Raw genomic sequence first — 22,655 nt, 5'->3', positions numbered from 1 at the left:
GTACAAGAGCCGTGAAGTAAAGTTGCAGCTATACAAGACCTCACTTGTTCAGTTCTGGACACCTCACTACTGGAAGGATGTGGATGATATAGAGAGGGTGCAGAGGAGACTCACAAGGATGCTGCCTGGATTGGAGGGCAGGCCTTACGAGGATAGGTCGAGTGAACTTGGTCTTTTTTCTTTGGAGCGATGGAAGATGAGGGGTAACCTGATCAAGGTGTAGAAGATGATGAAAGGCATTGATCGTGTGGACGGCTAGAGATTCCCCCTCCCCCCCGGACTGAAATGGCCAACACGAGTGGATATAGTTTTAATGTGCTTGGGAATAAGTATGGGGGGAGATATAAGAGGTAGGTTTTTCACACAGTAGTGGGTGCGTGGTATACGCTGCCGGCCATGGTGGTGAAGGCAGGTACAATAGGATCTTTTAAGAGACCATTAGATAGGTACAGGACAGAGAAAAATGGAGGGTTCTGCATTCTGGGCAACGTTAAAGTAGGTTACATGGTCGGCACGACACTGGCTGAAGGGTCTGTACTGTGCTGTATGATTTACAATCTTCCTCCCAGTTTGTGGCTCTTGGTTGCTTCCTGATCAAAATAAGTAGTCCTCTCTTTTACTGGTCACAGTGCTACCGAGTGCCATAAATAACAGGAACAAGAGATATTGATTTCCAAGAGGTCTTACTACTACATTGTCTGGGATAATTTTGGTCAGACTGGTCACCTTTGCTGAAGGGCTTCAGTGAATGGGGTGACTTTTTACAGCAATGTGAGGAGCTCAGAGAGGCAATTTGTTTAGCATGGAGGTGTGGGCTGAAGGTCTGTTTCCGTGCTGCATGTGCTAGGACTCCAAAGGCCAGCAACCTTTGAGAGCACATATCACCAGATTTTAAAATTAAATGTCAATGCATTCCAAAATGGGCTTGAAACTTTGGACTGTTGGTTCAATACCCTACCCTCTGAAAAGTTGTCTCGACATACAGTTATAAAAAAAATTAAATTTAGACATACAGCATGGCAACAGGACCTTTTGGGCCACGGGCCCATGCTGTCCAAATACTCCAATTAACCTACAAACCCTGGTACGTTTTGAAAGGTGGGAGGAAACTCAGGGAGAAGGTTCAAACTCTTTACAGACAGTGCCAGATTCGAACCAGGATCACTGGTGCTGTAATAGCGTTGCGCTAACCGCGATGGTAAGCATGCCGCCAATATCCGATCAATAATTGGTTAATGGGATCTGTGCTGATGGCAGGAACACAATGGGCTGAAGGACCAGGTTCTGTACTGCACGACTCTACAATTCTATAACTCTATCACTAACCCATAAAGAAAATATCCCAATTCCCTGAACCAGGAAAGAAATGCGCTGGGTCCAGTCCTTACCTGCCTCGATATGGCGAGTTGAAGAGCTAGGTAGAATGCAGCGAGGTGATCGGTCGGAGATAGCCCATGTGCTCTGGAGTGGAGAAAGAAAAAGAAAGGTAAGAGAGAGGAAAGAACTTTGGGTTTGATTGGACTGAAGCTCTCCAGAAGTTGGAACCTGCTTCCTTTAATCTCCATTTTTGGTCATCTAAAGCTCTGAGGTCCGAATCTTGTTGTACAGCAAATCTCACTCATACACCCCTCTGTTCCTTGCACATATTCATATCCACTGTGTCATATGAGCAGCACAGTAGATAAAGCATTGCACTGAAACAAACTAAAAAATTACTCAGCGGCATGCCGGTTAGTGAAATGCTATTATAGGACCAGCAACCCGCGCTGTCTGTAAGGAGTTTGTATGTTCTCTCTGTACCTTGCAGGGGTTTTCCCCGGGTGCTCCAGTTTTTTTCCCACTCCCCAAAACGTATGGGCTTGTACGTTAATTGGGTGTAATTAGTCTCAATGGTCAGAATCAGCATCTATCCTGTTGTAAGTAATTTTTGTTAACTGGCTAAAAGGATCCAGAGATATGGAGAGAAAGCAGGAACAGGGTACTGAACTCGTATAATCATCCATATTGGAATTGACTCAAAGGGACTGTATGACCTTCTCTTGCTCCTAAATTCTATATGTGCTCTAGAGAACAATGATTATCTCTTTGGTGCAGCGCAATATTCTCTGTAACTTTTCCATATGAACAACATATGTTATATGAGCACTGACCCAAATGGACAACGCGGAGTGGACAACTGCAGTGATATGAGCAATTCAACAAGCAAAGTTAGCGGAGCTAGGGTTTTTCTCATTGGGAGCAAAGAAGAGTGAGAGGTGACTTTATTAAGAGGTCTACAAGAATATGAGAGGCAGCCAGGACCTTTTTCCCAGGCCGATATTAGCAAATACCAGAGGACCCCTGTACAAGGTGAGAGGAGGTAAGTTAGGGGTAGGCTTTTTTTTTTACACAGAGAGTAATGGGTGCCTGGTGGTGGTGGCTAGGATAATAGAGGCATTTAGAAGACTTAAACAGGCACATGGATGAGAGTCATGTGGTAGGTAAAGTTTTGATTGTTGAGCAGATTTATATACTGTAGGCCAGCACAACATTGTGGGTTGAAGGGTCCTATTTTGAGCCGTGTTATTTGGACACATTAGGGTCTGGCTGACAGCGAGAATCAGCTCTGCACAAATATGAACAAGCGGTGGACAGTACACTGACTTAGGCAAGGTCGTGGATTATTCTGCATAAACACAACAGTGGATAATTTCGTAAAACACTTGATTGGACTGGTGAACTGACAATACAGCAATAGTATTGACTATTCTAATTCTGGCATTTAAATCAAGAATTTCCCTTCAGCAGGCCACAAGGATGGCTGGTCCCGACGAATGGAATTTCTTTATTTGCGTAAAGAAAGGCCCATTGCCTCAAGGGTGGAAAATTGTGTTCTCAGCTGAATGCCATGTTCTTCTTCGGAATGGGTATTGACATATGAGGGGAGGTTTAGAAACAGTTAAGTTCTGCAGCAGAATGCACTTCAAAGAAACCTGTTCCCAGTTCTTGATGCCAACAACATTTCTTGGTGAACACCAAAATTCCCAAGAGATGTATTTTTTCCATGATCTACCTTTGTATCTTCCATCCTCACCCCCCACCCTCCAATGCACGATGACGATTGCGCACCTACGCTAATGTACGTTCTAATTAATCCGCAAAATATGTCTTGTACTGCCAGTAATTTGCTAGCACTTTGGAAATTGTGCTTGCTCTCCACCAGAGAGCTCAGAAAGGGTGGTGCGCGGGCAAGGCTTGCAAGTAAAATGTCTCATCCGTTTTGGTTGTCATGGCAACAGTGTGCATTAGCTATTCTCACACAGATTTATATACCCTTTTTAAAAAAAATCGTGCACACCTCTGAAATGCTTCCAGTGCTTTCTTCTGCAGGTCCTCTTGCATTCCTTTTAAAGTTGCTTGGAAAAAGGAATTCAATAAGTTGTTAATAAAATGTTCACACGATGTGTACACACCAAACCCTAATGGTGGAGTAGGTGGAGACCAGGCATTGAAGCAGTTCCCAAGGCTGGATCAGAATGATTGAATGTGCTGAGGGACTAGTGGTGCAGTCAGTATCTGGCAATACTCATTTCATGGTGGCAATCTTATAGATAACCCTTCCCTGATACATCCAAGCAGATTTGACCCACGACTGCAAGATATCAAAACTTTCAACAATTTGAGACAGAGCATGAAAGCTCCAAGATATGGGGAAGAGAGGCAATGGGGTGGGGGAAATCCAAAGGTGATATGGGGAAGAGAGGCGATGGGGTAGGGGAATCCAGAGGCGATATAGGGAAGAGAGGCGATGGGGTGGGGGAATCCAAAGGCAATATGGGGAAGAGAGGCGATGGGGTGGGGGAATCCAAAGGTGATATGGGGAAGAGAGGCGATGGGGTGGGGGAATCCAAAGGCGATATGGGGAAGAGAGGCGATGGGGTGGGGGAATCCAAAGGCGATATGGGGAAGAGAGGCGATGGGGTGGGGGAATCCAAAGGCGATATGGGGAAGAGAGGCGATGGGGTGAGGGAATCCAAAGGCGATATGGGGAAGAGAGGCGATGGGGTGGGGGAATCCAAAGCCTACGTTTACCAGATTTAAGGCTTTTAGATTTAAAATGGTTGTGCTGCACAGCACAGTTATGGTCAGCAAGACTGAATGGGCGAAGGGAAGCTGGAGGGGCTCAGTGGGTCAGGCAGCATCCACAGAGAGAAATAATCAGTCATCATTTATTGACTGAAATGTTGACCGACGATTTCTCTCCATGGATGCTGCCAGACGCTGTGTTCCTCCAGCAACCCATCGTTCACTCCAGATTTCAGCATCTGCAGTTCTTATGTTTCTCAAATAGAAGTCTGAGTGCCAAACTCCTGGACGTTACACAGCAGGATGGGTAAACTCTGTACTCTGTGACTCCGAGCCCCTGACTGAGAACAAATTGAAGTCGAAATGAGGATGACCCCTTTTTCACTAGACCGGCCATTTCATAATATATATGCTGGACTTGGGTCCATGGCTAAACTGCAGTATGAACACCATTCCGAACCAGCTGGTGGTTGGGTATAAAACCAGTCCCGGAAAACTGGGACACGGGGGTAATGCGCTTGCTGGTAGTCTCGGAAAACCAGGACATGGAGTCCAAAGGGTTAAGACAGCAAGAGTGCGTGATACTGCACGCACTATAATGCAGGTTGTGAATCTTTGGGGCAGCAAGGTTAGCGCACCAGGAATTGGGACCACGGATTGAACCCTGAGCTATCCGTAAGGAGTTTATATTCTCCCCATGTCTGCATGGGTTTCCTCCCACCCTTCAAAACATACTGGGGGCTTGTTAATTAGGTGTAATTGGGCAGCATGAGCTCATGGGCCAAAATGGCCTGTTATCGTGCTGCATGTCTAAATTTTTGAAAATTACATTTAAATTTTAAAAAAAAACTGTCCTTACCATCTGTCGCTTGCAGGCTGTAAGTTAAGCCGAGAGCTAAGTAGCCTTTCGCACGAAACTCGGGCTTTTCATTGATCTCAGTCACCATCTTCGCAAACTGCTCAGCTTCTCCCAGCTGGAGGGACAAAAATTAAGATAAAGCTCATGCTAAAAAGAAACAAAAACCATTGACTGTATAAAAGGCAACGGATGCAAGTCCAGACATTCTCATTTACATGTTTTATTGATTCGGTTAAATTCAGATAAAATAAACCTTCAGGAACGTTATTATTAAGGCACCAGTGGTATTACCTAATATCCGTCAAATAATTGAGAGGTGAGCAATGGATGCTGAGTACACATGAGATTTTAATGTTGTTACTTTTACAAATATTATTTTCTTGCTGATGTTAACTTCATGTCCTTGTTATTACATTTTGTAGAATGTCAGGCACATTAATATCCTTCTCCACTGTGCAATTATCCAGCAAATCTGCCATTTCCTTAACATCCTGGCTTAAAAGTCCACATATTTCATGACTGCACCTTATCTTCTAATGTAACTCCACAAATCTGATCTCTTTCGTAAGTTTCTTTGTGCAGAGTTTATTGTTTTCTTGGCTGTGGTAAGGAAATTAAACACAGAACAAGATCTTCAAAGCTCAGGTGGGTGATGCCTTACCGAGCTGATGTTCCGATTTCATAATGATGTTTCAGAATGCCCACGAATATTCTGATCATCAAGCTCGTTCAAAGTAGCATTATTACTCCAGCAGTCTATTTTGCTGGGACATACATTTAAGCAATGATATTTAAAATGGAAAGTACACATACCTGGTTTGTTCAAATGAACCCTGATGTATCATGGAGTTACACATTTAAATTTATTTTTACACTGTTTCATTGACGGCTTCATTCTTTGATTTCACAGCTGAAACTTAAACTACAGTTCAGTAAGGCTCTCTGAGATGCAGCCCCTCTCCCATTCTACACCTTAAACAAAATCATCCAAGACAGCCATTCACCACAGGGATCATACAGACCCATAGAGGCCAAGCACATTTAAGGGGGAGGCATAGACTGAAATTAATATTTTAAATGTTTTTTTATGTAGGAGAGTAGTAAGGAATAAACCAATAAAACTGCGTCACAGGGAAGGGGGCCTATGGTAGCATGGCCTGGGTGGAGGGGCGGCCTTTGAGGATAGAGGCTGCTTTTTTAAGACACTGCCTCTTGTAGATGTCCTCAATGGAGTGAAGTCTGGTGCCTGTGATATCGCAGGCCGAGTTAACAACCCTTTGGAGTTAATTCTTGTCCTGAGAGTTGGTGCCTCCATACCAGGCAGTGATGCAACCAGTCAGAATGCTCTCCACGGTACATCTGAAGAAGTTTTTGTGATTCCTCGGTGACACATTGCTTAGAAATGCAGCAATACTATGGGATATTATATTTGTGATTTTAATTGTGAGCAATTGTCAACTGATTGCTGGAATGTTGATTTAAAATACTAGTGCCTGAAAAACTGTTTTGCATTTTTGTTTTAATTTAAATTTTTAAAATTTAGACATACAGCACAATAACAGGCCATTTTGGCCCATGAGCCTGTGCAGCTCAATTACATCCAATTGACCTACAACCGCCGTATGTTTTTTTGAGGAAACCGGGGCCCCCAAGGAGAAACCACGCAGACACAGGGAGAATGTACAAACTCCTTACAGACAGCGTGGGATTCGAACGCCAATCTCGATTGCTGGCGCTGTAACAGCATAGCGCTAACTGTGTAATACATTTAGCTCTTCATTGAGTTCTGTGGGAAAGTCAGAATCCAAATTTGATCAACATGAACATAGTAACAGAGAGTCGGAGAGAGGAGGCCATTCACTCCTCTCATCTCTGCTTTCAATCGATTCCCAAGTCTCCTCTGAAAAGGGCAAGAAAACATCGAGTGACCCGGTACTTAAATTTCCTGTTCTGTAAGTAACAACAAGGAGGGAAGGACTTCAGCCATGATAAAGCATCTTCAGAAATATTCAACCCATGAGAATTGTGGAGGCTCAATGGGTACGACATTCACAATTTAGTGTGATAGATTTTTAGGTCACAAAGGAATCGGGGGGTTAATGCAGGAAAGTGTCTAGAACTTATCGCGTGGAAGAGGAGGATTGCAGCTACAAATGGCTTCTATTTTTTATGAAATGTGACAGGGAGAGAAAGAATATAATTGTATATTTGGTGGGTTAATAGTCCTTTCAAGATTCCTTATTGTCATGTTTTCAAACTGCACCAACTTTGCTTTCCTTTGTTTGCTCCACAAGGCATTTATCTCCAGACAGTGAATTTCTTTGAAGAGTGGTAACTGCTATTCAGAATGAAAGGGTAATGAGCACCCAACAAAATCTGTTATTTGATGATAACAGCTCGAATCGTGAATTGCTTATTGTCATGTGCACCGAGATATGGTGAAAAGGATTTTGCATGCTATCCAAGCAGGTCAACCCATACTGAAGTACAGCAGGTCATGCAAAGATAAAACATGGTGCAAGGCATGATATTTCAGTAAGTTAAAGATAGTAGGGTACTGTGAAGCAAAGTTAAAGTGCTGGATATAGAGAAAATACCCGTCAATAGAGCAAGGGCAGTATCTTGTATCAATGAGAAATTCATTTAAGAGTTTGATAACAGCCGGAAAGAAACATGAATAACTTGGTAATTGATGCTGGTTAAGGGATTTCTACCAGAGGGAGGGAATAGATGGAGAAAAGTAAAAGGGAGAGATATTCAGAGGAGGAAGGGAGAGAGAGGGAAGAGAGGGAGAAATAGAGAGACAGTGACAGAGAGAGAGGAGGAGAGGGTGGGGGGGGGGAAGAGAGAGTGAGAGACACAGACAGACAGAGAGATGAGTGGGGGAGAGTTAGAGAGAGGGGGTGGAGAGAGAGTGAGGAGAGAGAGTGGGGAGAGAGAGGGTCGGAGGAAGGAGAGAGAGGGAGGGATAAAGAGTGAGAGAGTTGGGGGGGAGAGAGAGAAATGGCGGGGAGTGGGGGGGGGAAGAGAGATAAATCAGAGGGGCAAAGCTTTTGTATTTTTTTTCCAAAGGCAGAAATCATTTGAAATACTTGAGCTGCTTCCTTGATCTCAATTTAATTAACTTCTGTCTCATGTCATTTTCAGGCACAAGCCATTTATTATTATAAATTAAAGATTGTATATCCAATTATACCACCAGTACAGGTGTCTTCACTCAGCAACTCATTAATATTACATTGCATTAACCGCTTGCCTGTGTACCCCTCAACAACACCAACTGGAAAATCAGCCAATTACGCAATAATTGATTCACTGTTATAGATACACTGAGCAATGCACAAATACCAGATTCTGGCTTACGTTGTCCTATCTGTCATTGAAAATGGGCCAAAGGAGCCTGCCGCATTACATCAGTCAGAGCAGAGTTGTCAAGGACATTCAATTAATTAATACTTGCCTTGCCCTAACTAGAAATTAGTGATGGAGGGTTATGGGCATTGTGCAGGGAGGTGGGACTAGAAAGGGGTGTTTGGTTCGGTGCGGACTAGAAGGGCCTAATGGCCTGTTTCCGTGCTGTAATTGTTATGATATGGGCAAGGAGTGTAACAAGAGCCCTTTTTCCACCGGCATCCCAGTGAATTGGCCGTGCAGTGACCTGGGATAGGAAGCCCTTTGTGCCGTTTCCACTGGGCCACCTTTAACTGGGACACAAATTGGTTTTCCACTGAACACACTCATCCCTGGGGATCAGAGTGTTCTACCTTCAAATGGAAATGGGTGACTTTCTGCTGTCCACTGGTTTTTTCAGCACGCTGGCATCAGCAAACGCCGGGGGTATGAGTAGGGGTAGAGGTAGTTAATCCCAGGCGTGAAATGACATCATTTGACACTTGCGTTTGGACAGTGTTCCTTTTTCACTGGACCCTGTCCCAGTAAATTCCCAATTAATTCCTAGGCCATGGGTGACAGTGGAAAAGGGGCTAAGGAAGTCTGCAGATGCTGAGGTCGACTGCAAAACACAAATGAGTTGGAGAAACTTAGCAGGTCATGCAACATCCATGGAAAGTAAAGGGTAACCAGCGTCTTGGGCCTGGGCCCAAAATTAAAATGGTTGGCCGCAACAGAGGACAGAGCAAAGGTGCTCAATGAAGCAATCTCCCATTCCATAACACCATAAGGCACAGGGGCAGAAATAGGCTATTCAGCCCATTGAGTCTGCCCTGCCATTCAATCATGAGCTGATCCATTTTCCCACTCAGCCCCACTGGCCAACCTTCTCCCCATAACTGTTGATGCCCTGGCTAATCAAGAACCTATCAATCTCTGTCTTAAATACACTCAATGACCTGGCCCCCACAACAAATTCCACAGATTTACCACCCTCTGGGTGAAGAAATTCCTCCACATCTCTGTTCCAAACAGATGCCCTTCAATCCTGTCGTCCTCTCACCATGGTCTCTCTCACCATGGGAAACAGCCTTTCCACATCTACTCTGTCCATGAGGAATGTTTAATTTGCACTGACCAATGCCCTTCCTTCCCTTAGTGGTCATTTCAACTTGGGTGTAGACAATATTAATCGTGTTCACAAATCAAGAGGCCTTTTGAGTCCAATTCATTGAATTGTTTATTGTCACGTGTCCCAAGATATAGTGTAAAACTTTACTTTGCGTGCTATTCGGGCATGTCAACCTCTATGTAGTGCAATAGATAGTTAAAGAATTTTTAAAAAGTATTACAATAAAAGAGAAATTCAGGGGATAAAAGGATGGCATGGTTAGTGTAGCAGTTAATGGAATGCTGTTATAGAGCCAGCAACCAGGACTGGGGTTTGAATCCCACACTGTCTGTAAGGAGTTTATATAATCTCTCCATATCTGAGTGGGTTTTCCCTGGGGGCTCCAGTTTCCTCCCCCCTTTAAAATGTACTGGGGTTGTAGGTCAATTTGGTGTACTTAGACGGCACACACTTGTGGGCCAAAAATGCCTGTTACGATGCTGTATGTCTAACAAAAATTTATAATGCAGGAAGGGGCAGGAGTGGGCCATCTGGCCTCCTCGAGCATGCATGCTTAGAATGAGGATAGAGGTAAAAAGTAGAAGGCATTATCATATACTCATGGAAGGCCCATTCAAGAGTATGAGAACAGAAGGAAGGCAACTGTCCTTGAATCTGGAGGTACGAGTTTTCAAACATGTATCTTCTGCCCAAAGGAATGGGGGAGAAGAGAGTGTAACCAGGGTGCGATGGAAGGCACTGGGAGATATAGATGAAGTTGATGGAGGGGAGGTTGATTTGCATGTGTGGAGGAAGGCCTGCTTAAAATCTCTCTCTCTGGTCCTAACCTAAGGGACATCAATCTTGATGTGGTAAGGCAGCTTTGATATCCAAGGGGCTCATTAAAACAGCTGTAAAGATCACTAAGGTCTCCCTTTCCTCTACTGAGGATATTCACCAGGAGCATTGCTTAGAGTTCAAAGAATTATAGAGGATTCCTACCATCTGTCACTCGACAAGTTAATAAAATGTTTCAACAGTATCTTCAATGCTCCAGTAACTTGGTGTACCAACACATACACCGTCACCAAAAACACAATTTATGAATCGGTATTCACAAGTGGTAGCACCACCACACAACAACAGCGAGTCTAAGCTGAGGATCCAGAGGGTGTCACCCATTTGTTGTCTTGAGCCTCAGTTGTGGCTCCACGAGTTCCAATACAAAGTCAAAAGTGGCCCGAGATGTATGAAAATGACTCCGCCACTCATCTTCAACATTGTTGAGGACATCACCCAGAACACAGGCTCTCTTGGACTCTCTCTTCTCCACATCTTTCTATCTAAAAGCAGTGCAATTTGACTAACAAGAACTAAAGGTCTCTGTCTACAGCAGCCAAGGTCCATGCGCCTTTCTGCCGCAAACATCTCTCTGCTTTTCTTCAATTTCTCCTCTAATGTATTTCTAATCACATTGCTTGCACAAATTTTGCGTCCATCTGAGCATCATAAAATCATGTATCATGTGCAGGAACTGTGCTTGTGCTTGAAGAATGGTATACATATTTACGGCTAGTATAAGCTCATCAAAATCTACCGACACTTTTGTGTAGAAAGATATATCTGACGCATCGATTTGACATCACTCTAGCTGCCGACTCTGTGAGTTACACGTCCCGCTTTTTTTTGCTCCCGGAACGCTGGGTTGCTGTGTAAAAGTAACACACTGACCCGGCATTATGCCGGCTTTGTTCGGTTCAGTTTAGACGACCAAAGTCAGCTTAATGCTGGGTCTTACGGCAATATCACAGGATTTCTGTGTAAAAATCTCTAATATCTATTGATCTACTAGCATCAGGAAGGGGGTACAGGAACATCAAAATCTGGACTGCCAGGCTAGGAACTAGCTTCTTCCCACAGGCTGCAAGATTGATGAACGGTATCCATGGTTCTCTTATAAACCAATCAAGTAAATTACAATAAAACCTCCGGAATCCGGTACCTATGGGGGATTGGTAGATGCCAGATAAGTGTATTTTCTGGATCCTTGAGACTTGAACATACAATACCTAACTAATACACATACATTAAGAATAAACAGTTTAAAAGGCAAAAATACTACACTATATTTACACTGAACAAAATTCACTTGCATGAATATATAAAAACTTAAAGCATTTTATTTTATTTTCAGTCACATTCTTTAATTGTCACTGCGTATGCAGGTTCCTCCCCCTCCACCAGCCGCCCGAAAAGACGAACAGTAACATTATAGATAATTATCGACGTTTACAGATCAAGCCTCTGACCAGGGCAACTCTTACAAGCAGGGATAAGGAGACACTTTAAGAGAGTCGCCCCAACAGCGAGCAGCATCTCAACCAGCTCTTCATTCTGGGCGACGCCATTGCTGTTTCACACAACTTTATTCAAACAGTTGCTACAAGCAAAGCCCGACCAAGGCCTTCCTTTGGCTGAATATTTGCTCCAATCTTCACCAAAGGTTTATGTGCAACTTCGGAGAACATTTACTTTTACAATTCCAGAGGAACGCTGTTTTGTCTGGTATGTGTACAGTCAGATGGTAATAAACTTGAACAACCTGTTATTTCAAAATTATTATGTACCAATATCTGGTGCAGGGTTTGACCCTTTCTCTTCATCATCATACTTTACCCTGACAGAGAGGGAGATGGTGAACAGCAAGGGACAGAGCAACGATGGGTCAAGAAATTTAAAGGCGGTCAGAAATTTAAAGGCGGTCAGAAATTTTGCCTGTAAGTTTCACATTACATTCCAGGATAGCACATAGCAGCTGTATGGAACTGTTCCAGCAATTGACATCAGCTCATTCAGCAGTGACTGGGGACAGGGGTCAAACATAGTGTATGCACCTCCTGTTTAAATTCCACAGCAGGCAGCATCTGTATCTGTATTTTGCTATCCAACAATTTGAGACTGTGACGGATTGTGAAAAGATGGACTTTTTTCCTTCCCATTTCGTGCTTCTTTCTCAGGCTCTGATTATCCTGTTTTGGTAGACGGCCTCAGTTCTCACGGCGGCAGTCTCACATTAAGATTAATCAGCACCTCCCTGTGGTCTATGGGCCTTGGTCCCACCCTGCACTGAAACACGAGTGACAACATTGTCTGCAAATTAATGAGATTCAGTTTAACAATGCTGAACTCTCAGAATGATGAGGAGATTACATCAGCCTCATCAATGCTCTGGTTTACAAAGGATTCTGGAATGAAAAGAAATTTTCAGAGAGAGCAAACATATTCATGGCTTGCCTTCAAAAAGGGATGATGTTTGTGTTGAGAGCACGCTGAGTGCAAGAAGAGCTCCCGAAGGGTCTCGGGTGCTGGAGGCTTCCTGGTCGTTTTGGATGTGGAGCTCAGGGTGTGGATGGATCGAACAGGGGGTATGTGCGGCTGCGGGAGTGCTGGAGTCGAATCTATGGACACTCAGTCACTCTGAAGGGACTCTCTTTTGCTTTTCTTTCTCTCTTTACTGCAATACTACTGCCAACTATTTGTCTGCCTTACAGAGGCAATTTCATGCAATATTACATGACAATAAAGAAATCTTGAATCCTATGCACACTTAAACTCTGATTAGAACCTCAAATGTTTTGCTAAAAAAAATTCCCAAAATAAATTCCCATTAATCTTTTTCTGTTTCAAATTCCCAATGTGCTCTGTTCTGTGGATGATAATTGTATTTGTTACTGCGTCGGTACTCAAACTTATGATTAGGGGCATGGGAAGGGGATTCTGGGAACAGCAACAATGAGTGGATGTGGTACAGTTGTTGAATGTGATAGGAGGAGGGAGGTAGGCCCTTGGGAGAGGGTACCTACCGGAAGCATGAGGCTTGGTAACCAGCTGAGTATCAGACCCAGCACCACCAGGCTGAGGAACAGCTTCTTCCCATGGGCAATGAGAACGCTGAACGACCAAGAAAACTGCTCACACTAACCATCAGAGACTCATATTAATGAAACAATATTTATTTATTTGTAAAGATGAAATAATTATCCTGCGTGTGAATTGTTTGTCTGTATGTGTGTTATGTCTGGTTGTGTGTCTGCTTGATTTGTACCGAGGACGGGAGAATCCTGTTGCGTCAGGTTGTACTTGTGCAATAAGATGACAATAAACTTGAATTGAATGATTTTGTGGATGTGAAGCAGTTTTATGGATGGATGTAAATAGTAATGGGAATAGGATGTGACTTTAATGTTAAGATCAGTGTAAGGAGAATGAGGGTGAAGCTACTGATGTAAAAACATGAGAAAATAGGAGCAGGTAGTAGGGCATTTAGCCTCTAAATATGTTGCGTTTTATTTATCTTAGGCCTCAGTTCCACTTCTGTCCTCGATCCACATGGCCCTCAACATTTGGGGCAGAGGTAATGATAAGTATCAACCACTGCAGAGGAAGGCAGACAAGAGAGAGGCAACGATGAAACAAAGGATAAGGGCGAGGCAAGAGGGAAGAGAAAGGAGAAGGGAGGGGAAAGGCAAAGGTTGTGCTATGGCCAAGATAATGACACATCTCTCCTGCCCTCCCACCCACAACCACATATGATCTCTTGCCTGCTGGCGTGTGCTCCTCCCCCTGCCCTTTCCTCCCTCCACTCCACCCCTCATCTTTTTACTCAGGTGCCTACCTGCTTTTTGCTCACACCTTAACGAAGGGCGCAGACCTGAAACATTGATTATAACCCTTTGCTTCCTGCAGGTGCTGCTTGATTGGCCAAGTTTCTCCAGCATTTTTGTGCATTCCAATGCTCATGGATGGAAGTGGCACTGATGATAAGGTTTAGTAAAGTTGTTTAAATGTGTTGGAAGTAGGGAACTTGGGGTTAGGGACTGGTGGGGAGGTGGGGAAGGTGGTGTCCAGAGGTACTTGGAAAAGGGAAAACAGAGGTTGGCCTGCAGAATGCTGGGATAGTTGAGACAGGGTCATGGATGGGTATTTCAGTAGTAGTTGGAAAGAAGTGGAAACAATGGACAAAGGAGACATGGATGGGAATCTTGAGTTGGGCAAGCAAAGGCTGAACTGAAAGGGAAGGAGCACCTGAGAATAAAAGGAAGTCCATCAGATACAGTGGCACAGCTAGTGCAGCCACTGCCACACAGCTCCAGTGACCCAGAATCAATCCTCTATGGCCATTCCATATAGGTAAGAGAGCTTCAGTTCCAGGAACAAGACTGCTAGATATACCGTATATGCTACCGTACAAGATGATCCTGAAACTTAAAAACGTTGCCTCAAAGTCATCTTATACGCCGGGTCTAGAATCTGAACCTTGACAGCAAAGTCTCAACATCACTGCCATCTTCCCCCATATCCCTTCCCCATCCCACCGGCTCCAACACAAGTGTCCCGGTCAGGCCTTAGGCACCCTCTACCACCTTCCTCATGCTGACAACCTGGCTCACGTCCACGCAAATGGCGACAGCGAAAAGAAATTAAGTTTACAATTTTCTCCAAAATCATTTTACAGAAGAGGTGAAAATACTCTCAAGATTTTGTATGGGGCCACATTTAAGGTCAGCCCTGCACACGCATTGAGAGGCCTTGGCCATTCAGCCTGGTGGTTATCAAAGAAGACTCAGCTCTGCCACACGGGGTCCACCTGCCCAGTCTGACCGCTGTCGGCTTTGTACAGGCTTTAAGTGGCCTGTTACAGGCGCCAACAGTGGCTTATTTTAAAATAAAATAATAAAATTAAAACCTTTACAGGGTAATTTGGTATTAAAATATTGTGACAGCATCACTCCACTGGTCAGCTGTAAGTGCCAGACCTGGGGGGTGGGGGGCAGGGTGTCATCTGATACAAAGGGTATAGCTCAAAACCTACATTTTAGGTGGAAAATCTGAGGGTTCTCCTATACAGAATTGTCCCATATGCCGGCGTATAGTAATGATTGCGTCCGAGTTACAGGGCCAATTCTTTTGTAAGCAATACAGTCTTTAGCATTCAAATAGAGACATAAGACATAATGAATGAGAGTATCTGCTACAAGGAAATGCTGCCATTTAAAATCGATAGGCATTTGGCAAAAGGAATGAGGTTGCCACATATAATCAATAAGGCCATAAGTTACAGACAATACAATTGTAATTAAAGGAGTAAGGTTGCGCAGACAAAGGAATTGCTGGAGGAACTCATCAGGCTGGAAGCAACGATGGATGGATGGAACCAAAAGTGAAACACGAAAGTCTGCAGATGCTCTGATTGTAGTAAAAACACAGAAATGGTGGAGGAACTCAAAAGGTCTCTCAGTGTCCAGAAGAGGCAAAGATACATACCTGACATTTCAGGCCTGAGCCCTTTTTTTAAGGTACAAGTAAAATTAGGCAGGCACCTGAATTAAAAGGTGGGGAAGGAATTTTAATTCAGGACCCTCATCACCCAGGCCATTCCCTTTTCTCACTGCTACCATCAGGAAGGAAGTACAGGAGTCTGAAGATGAACACCCAATGCTACAGAAACAGCTCCTTCCCCTCAGACATCAGATTTCTGAACGTACAATGAACCACAGATACTACTTCGTTTTATCTTCTTTTGCACTAATTTACAGTATTATTTTTTAAATGTAATTTACAGCAATTTTGGACCCGTGGTACTGCTGCAAAACAACGAATTTCAAGACACGTTCATGACAATAAATTCTGATTCTGCAGTTCTGCTGTTGGAACAAAGTTGTCTGTCTCAGAAGTAATGTGATTATCTGCAAGAACAAGGTAGCTACATGGAGTAAATAGGCTCATCTGTGCACAAGGCTTCAGTTAGAAGAGTAAGGTTGAGAGAGTCATTCAGTTATAACAAATACAGATATCAGTTGCAGTTAAAAGATTACGGCTGCCAGCGACAGGAACATGATTGCTAGTTGCAACAAAACAGGGCGTCAGTTACATCGAACAGGACCACAAGACGTTAGCGACAGGAAAGTGTCATGAGTTATAATAGGGCTTTAAGTTTATTGGAATAAAGTCATCATTTATAGTGAAGAGACGACCAGTTGTAGGACCACGGGGGTCAGTCGGGGACCATGGGGGGTTGTCGAGGGACTGTGGGGGGGGGGGGGGGGGGTGGTCAGTCACAGGACCATGGGGTCAGTTGTTGGGCCACACGGGGGTCAGTTGTGATACCACAGTCACAGGAATATGGCAACCACAAGTTCCAGTGTTGAAGGCAAGGCCATGGTTGAAAGCTGTAGAATTTATTAAGAGACAGACAGTTCACAATGCTTACCCAGTGAAGAGATCCGATGCACAATTTGGTAACAAGGAGTGGGATAGTGGGGTCATCCGGTTTGAGCCGTATGCATTCTCTCAGTACTCTCACTGCCCGGGCAGACTAGAAAAGGACAAAGTAGAAAATTCATCTTTTAGAATTATTCATGCACTAAACTATTTGAACTTATGGAGTAACACAAGAACTGCAGATGCTGGAAGCTGGAGGGACGGTGCGGCTGCAGCATCGAGGTGTTCAGTGAAGCGGTCACCCGAACTATGTTTGGCCTCACCAACCAAGTCCAAGTACCCTGAATGCAGTAGAATGAGGTGCATAGAAATCTGTCTCACCTGTGAGGCCAAACACCTGAGCTCTAACCTTGAACCCTAATAGCTTATTTTTAACTCCCTTTGCCATCCCACACAGATACATCTGTCCTCTGCCTCATCCATTGTCACTGTGAGACCAAATGTGCATTTGAGGAACACATCTTATTCTGGCTGTACAGCCTTAAACGCAGTGGCATGAACATTGATTTCTTTTTCCAATTTAAGGTAACCCCACTCCATCTGGTTCCTGTTTTCCATCTCTTCTTTAACCTCTCCTCTTCTTACTTTTCTCTTTAACCTTCCCCCCCAACCTGTCAGTGGTTTCTCCCTCTACCTGACCCTCTCCACATCTCCCACCTTCTATGATACCCTAGGCCACTCCTCTGCTTCTTGCCCTCCCCTTTTTCCTGTTGCTCTTCCCACTCCAGTCTTGATAAAGGGTCCTTACCTGAAACGTTGACTGACCTGCCTCACTGAGTTTTTCTAGTATCACCTTGCTCGCTCAATTTCTATTTTGTTCCTCCCTTTTCACCATGTGAAAGTTGAGTTTGATTTTTGACTTTTCTACATTTAGCTCCATTGGCTACATTTATACATCATAACTGTAATTTGTACCTGCACAAGCTCTTTAGTAACGCTGGCCAATTCATCCCATTGGCCCCGCAAAATCCTCCTTCCAAATGGCAGCATGAATAGCGTAGCAATTAGCACAATGCATTACAGCGCCAGTAATCGGGACTGGGGTATGAATCCCGTGCTGACTGTAGGAAGTTTGTACGTTCTCGCCGTGACTGCATAGGCTTCCTCTGGGCACTCTAGTTTCCACCCACCCATCAAAACATACTGGGGGGGGAGAGGTTGTAGGTCATTCGGGTGCAATTGGGCAACACGAGCTCATGGTTTGAAAGGGCCTGTTATTGAGCTGCATGTCTAAAAATTTTAATATTTATCTAATTGGTTTTTGAAAGTTGCTGAATCTGCTTCCACTATTCTTTCAGGTTGTGCATTTCTAATTAAGATGTTATCTCAATGAGATTATCCCTTCCCCTCTGCCAATCTCTTTATCTAGAAGACACTAGTTAGGCCAAATTTGGAGAATTGTGTTAACCAGGAAATGCACAAAAGTGCTAGAGAACCTCAGCAGGTCATGCAGTGTCCATAGAAAGCAAAGATATAGACAGGACATTTCAGGCAAGAGCCCTTTGTCAGGTATGAGCAGGAAACTGGCAAGTGTTTGAATGAAAAGGTGGCAGGAGGAAGGAAAGGGCAGGGCAGGAGCCCCGGTCACAGGCAAGTGGTCATAGGGCAGGAGAAAAAAAGCTGAGAAGTGATTGGGAGAGGGGTAGCTCTCTGAGGTTAAACGGACGAAGACTTTATTCCCTGGAGTATAGAAGAATGAAGGGAGATTTGGTAGAGGTATTCAAAATTTTGAAGGATGCAGATAGGGTCAATGAAAGAGGGCTTTTGCAACTGGGGTTAGGTGAGACAAGAACTAGAGGACATGAGTTGAGGATTAAAGGGAACTTCTTTACACAGAGAGAGGAGGCACTGTGGAATGAGCGGTGAATGCAGGCTCAGTTTTGATCAAGAAACATTTGAAGAGGCTTGTGGATGGGAAGGGTATGGAGGGTTATGGACTGAGTGCAAGTCAGTGGGACTAGGCAAAATAATAGTTTGGCATTGACTAAAAGGTCTGAAGGGCCTGTTTCTATACTATAGTGTTCTCTGGTTTCTCAGGCCTTCTCACATAACCCCGGAATCAGACTCTCTGCATACTTCCCAATAACACTTTGCAGGGTGAAGGACTGGATGGACCAATGCTTTCTAAAGCACATGCTCCTAATTTTTTTTTATTGCATTCCACCTCAGAAAAGATTTATTCTGTCCTACTCCATACCCCAACATAATTATTAACATTGAATAAATTATTTTCTTTTCTTGTTGCACCCCATTGCAATTCACCTTACCAACCACATCCCTCCAGCCCTGTTTAAAATCATCTCGAATGTTTTGTCTATTCCCACAACAACCAAATGAAGCAATATGCGGCAAGCCAAAGGGAAATCGAGATGACTATTTCTTGTTGTGTTAATCACTTGTCACCCAGCAGGGCCCATTTCACAAATATGCTGGAGAAACCCAGGTCATGCAGCGTACGTAGAAAGTAAAAGCAGGATTTATGCTTTAGGCACCTGACTGCTTTTGCCTCATGCCATGAATGAAGGACTCAAGCCCGAAATCTTGGTTGCCCTTTACTCCCTATAGATGCTGCGTGACCTGGTGAGTTTCTCCAGTGCATTTGTGCATTGCTCTCAACCTCAGCATCTCCAGACTCTCCTGTTTAACTCACTCACCAGGGGGTTTCGGATCAACCTCCAACTACTATCGGGTGAAGATATAATCCAAAATGAATATAAAACATTACATTAAAAAAAGGAAATATAGACCAGAGAGCGGTCCAACTAGCAAAGAGGATTCTTAAAGACACGATTTATGAGCATTTCCAGAAGCATAGCCTTAGGGATCATCAGGCATGGCTTTAGGAGGAGGTGGAGAGAAACCCCATTGATGAAGGTAGTGCTACGAGCCCAGAGGACCCCAAGACCCAGCAGCAATAGATATTCGCTGTTTAATGGTGACTTAAACAAAAGTTGTTTTAATGATCTTTAAACATGAAAACAGAATCACATTTTAACCTATCACTATTGACTTAACTAACCTAACTTAACCCCCTTCTAATTCTAAGCGCACGTGTACGTAATGTGTGTGTAAATTCAGAAGAGTTTTTTGATTCACAGCCCAATCTCACTTCTCATTTCTCCAAGTTCACAGGCAATTCTTAGACCGTGCACAGAATTTAACATTGATAAAGTTCACCAGGTTTTGGTGCTTGAAAGGTAAATGGTTATCGCTCAGGAAGGTTCTTGTCGGTTTTCAAGCCACTTCAGTGGTTTGCCGAAGAAACCTGTCCCCTCAGGGTTCTCCAGATGATAACCTCTTTCTTTCAGGTCTCTTATTTCAAGTGAATCATTAGACAGCCGGTCCTCTCCTCTTGCATGAACCACAAGGGCTTTGACCAGGCTGAACTAAGCACTCACAAACCGTCTTCCAAATGGGGTTTTCCACAAGCTTGCCAGCTTGTCCTGTTCCAGTTCCAATTGCTGTTGCTGACTGTAAAACTGCAGAACTGATCTCTATTTTTCTTGCCAAAGTGGATAACCTCACACTCACTAACATTGTACTCCATCTGCCAGACCTTTGCCCACTCATCCAGCTTAACTCTATCCCTCTGCAGACTCTCCACATCCTCATTACAATTTGCTCTTCCACTCAATTTGGTGACATCCGCAAACTTGGCTCCACCACATTTTGTCCCCTCCTCCAAGTCATCAATGTAAATGATGAACAGTTGTGGGCCTAACACCGACCCCTGCGGCACCCCACTTACCACTCTCTGCCAACCTGAAAAACTCCCGACTCTCTGCCTCCTGTCAGACAACCAATTTTCAATCCAGGCCAATAGACTTCCCCGGACTCCACTTTCCTGTAACTTACTGATAAGCCTCTTGCGTGGCACCTTATCAAACGCTTTCTGGAAATCCAAATATACAACATCAACCTGTTCCCCTCTATCATTATATCCTCAAAGAATCCTAACAAGTTTAATAATAATAATAATAATAATAACAATTACAGCACGGAAACAGGCCATTAGGCCCTTCTAGTCCGCACCGAACCAAACACCCCTTTCTAATCCCACCTCCCTGCACAATGCCCATAACCCTCCATCTTCCTCTCATCCATATACCTGTCCAACCTTTTCTTAAATAATACAATTGACTCCGCCGCCACTATTTCTCCCGGAAGATCATTCCACACAGCTACCACTCTCTGAGTAAAGAAGTTCCCCCTCATGTTACCTCTAAACCTCTGCCCCTTAATTCTTAACTCATGTCCTCTTGTTTTAATCTTTCCTCCTCTTAACGGAAATAGTCTATCCACATCCACTCTGTCTATCCCTTTCATAATCTTAAATACTTCTATCAAATCCCCTCTCAACCTTCTACGCTCCAAAGAATAAAGACCCAATCTGTCCAATCTCTCCCCATACTCCAGATGCTTAAACCCAGGCAACATTCTGGTAAACCTTCTCTGCACTCTCTCCACTCTGTTTATATCCTTCCTATAATTAGGCGACCAGAACTGCACACAGAACTCCAAATTAGGCCGCACCAACGTCTTATACAATCTCAACATCACCTCCCAACTCCTATATTCCATGCAATGATTGATAAAGGCCAGCATACTAAAAGCCTTCTTCACCACCCTATTCACGTGAGTTTCTACCTTCAGGGAACGATGTACCGTCACTCCTAAATCTTTCTGCTCTTCTGTATTCCTGAATGCTCTCCCATTTACCACATATGTCCTATTCTGATTCTTCTTACCAAAATGAAGCACCTCACACTTATCAGCATTAAATTCCATCTGCCATTTTTCAGCCCACTTTTCTAAGCAGCCCAAATCCCTCTGCAATCCTAGAAAACCTTCTTCATTATCCACTATTCCACCTATCTTAGTATCGTCTGCATATTTACTAATCCAATTCACCACCCCATCATCTAGATCATTAATGTATATAACGAACAACAATGGGCCCAATACAGATCCTTGAGGCACACCACTGGTCACTGGCCTCCAACCTGACAGACAATTATCCACTACCACTCTCTGGCCTCTCCCTTTCAGCCAATGTTCAATCCATTTGACTATCTCAAAATTTATACCTAAAGACTGCACCTTCCTAACTAACCTTCCATGTGGTACCTTATCGAAGGCCTTACTGAAGTCCATATAGACAACATCCACTGCGCTACCCTCATCCACATTCCTAGTCACCTCTTCAAAAAATTCAATCAGATTGGTCAAACATGACCTTCCTCCCACAAATCCATGTTGAGTACTCCTGATCAGACCCTGTCTATCCAGATGTTTATAAGTACTATCTCTAAGAATTTTCTCCATTAATTTACCTACCACAGACGTCAAACTTACAGGCCGATAGTTGCCAGGCTTCCTCCTTGAACCCTTTTTAAATAACGGAACCACATGCGCAATGCGCCAATCCTCCGGCACTATCCCCATATCTAATGACATTCGAAAAATTACCGCCAGAGCCTCTGCTATTTCCTCCTTCACTTCTCTCAATGTCCTGGGGAAGATCCCGTCTGGTCCTGGAGACTTATCCACCTTTATATTCTTCAAAAGCCTTAAAACTACACCTTTTGTAATCTCTATATTCCCCATATTTACCCAAGATCAAACAAGATCTTCCCTTTCTAAAACCATGCTGCGTCTGCCTGATTGAACCCTTATGTTCCAAAAGTTTTACTATTTCATCTTTAATGATGGCTTCAAGCATTTTTCCAACTACAGACGTCAAGCTAATTGGCCAATAATTTCCAGTCTTCTGCCTACATCCCTTCTTAAAAAGAGGCGTGACATTTGTTGTCTTCCAGTCTGCCGGGACCTGCCCAGAATCCAAGGAATTTTGGTCTATGACCACCAATGCATCAACTATAACTTCTGCCATTTCCTTCAGAACCCTTGGATGCATATCATCAGGACCAGGTGATTTGTCTGGCTTTA

The 22,655-nt window shown here is 43.8% G+C and overlaps 1 protein-coding gene across 5 annotated transcripts in view; it reads right to left on the bottom strand.

Annotated features, from left to right (window-relative positions):
• The window catches only part of ttc7b (tetratricopeptide repeat domain 7B), a 408,001-nt gene that overhangs the window by 204,787 nt on the left and 180,559 nt on the right, over positions 1 to 22,655 (bottom strand). For all 5 annotated transcript variants that reach the window (XR_011351037.1, XM_069915898.1, XM_069915899.1 and 2 more), the window contains exons 10-13: positions 16,696 to 16,800; positions 4,925 to 5,039; positions 3,338 to 3,395; positions 1,389 to 1,461 (exon numbers count right to left, since the gene is read on the bottom strand). Coding sequence is in view for 4 of the 5 variants with exons in the window: in XM_069915898.1 (XP_069771999.1) it covers positions 1,389 to 1,461; positions 3,338 to 3,395; positions 4,925 to 5,039; positions 16,696 to 16,800 (351 nt within the window). In the remaining variant the exon portion in view is untranslated. The remainder of the gene's footprint in view (positions 1 to 1,388; positions 1,462 to 3,337; positions 3,396 to 4,924; positions 5,040 to 16,695; positions 16,801 to 22,655) is intronic.

Source organism: Narcine bancroftii, chromosome 2 (assembly GCF_036971445.1).
Source record: "Narcine bancroftii isolate sNarBan1 chromosome 2, sNarBan1.hap1, whole genome shotgun sequence".
NCBI lineage: Eukaryota > Metazoa > Chordata > Chondrichthyes > Torpediniformes > Narcinidae > Narcine > Narcine bancroftii.
This window is presented reverse-complemented; position numbering and strand designations above follow the sequence as displayed.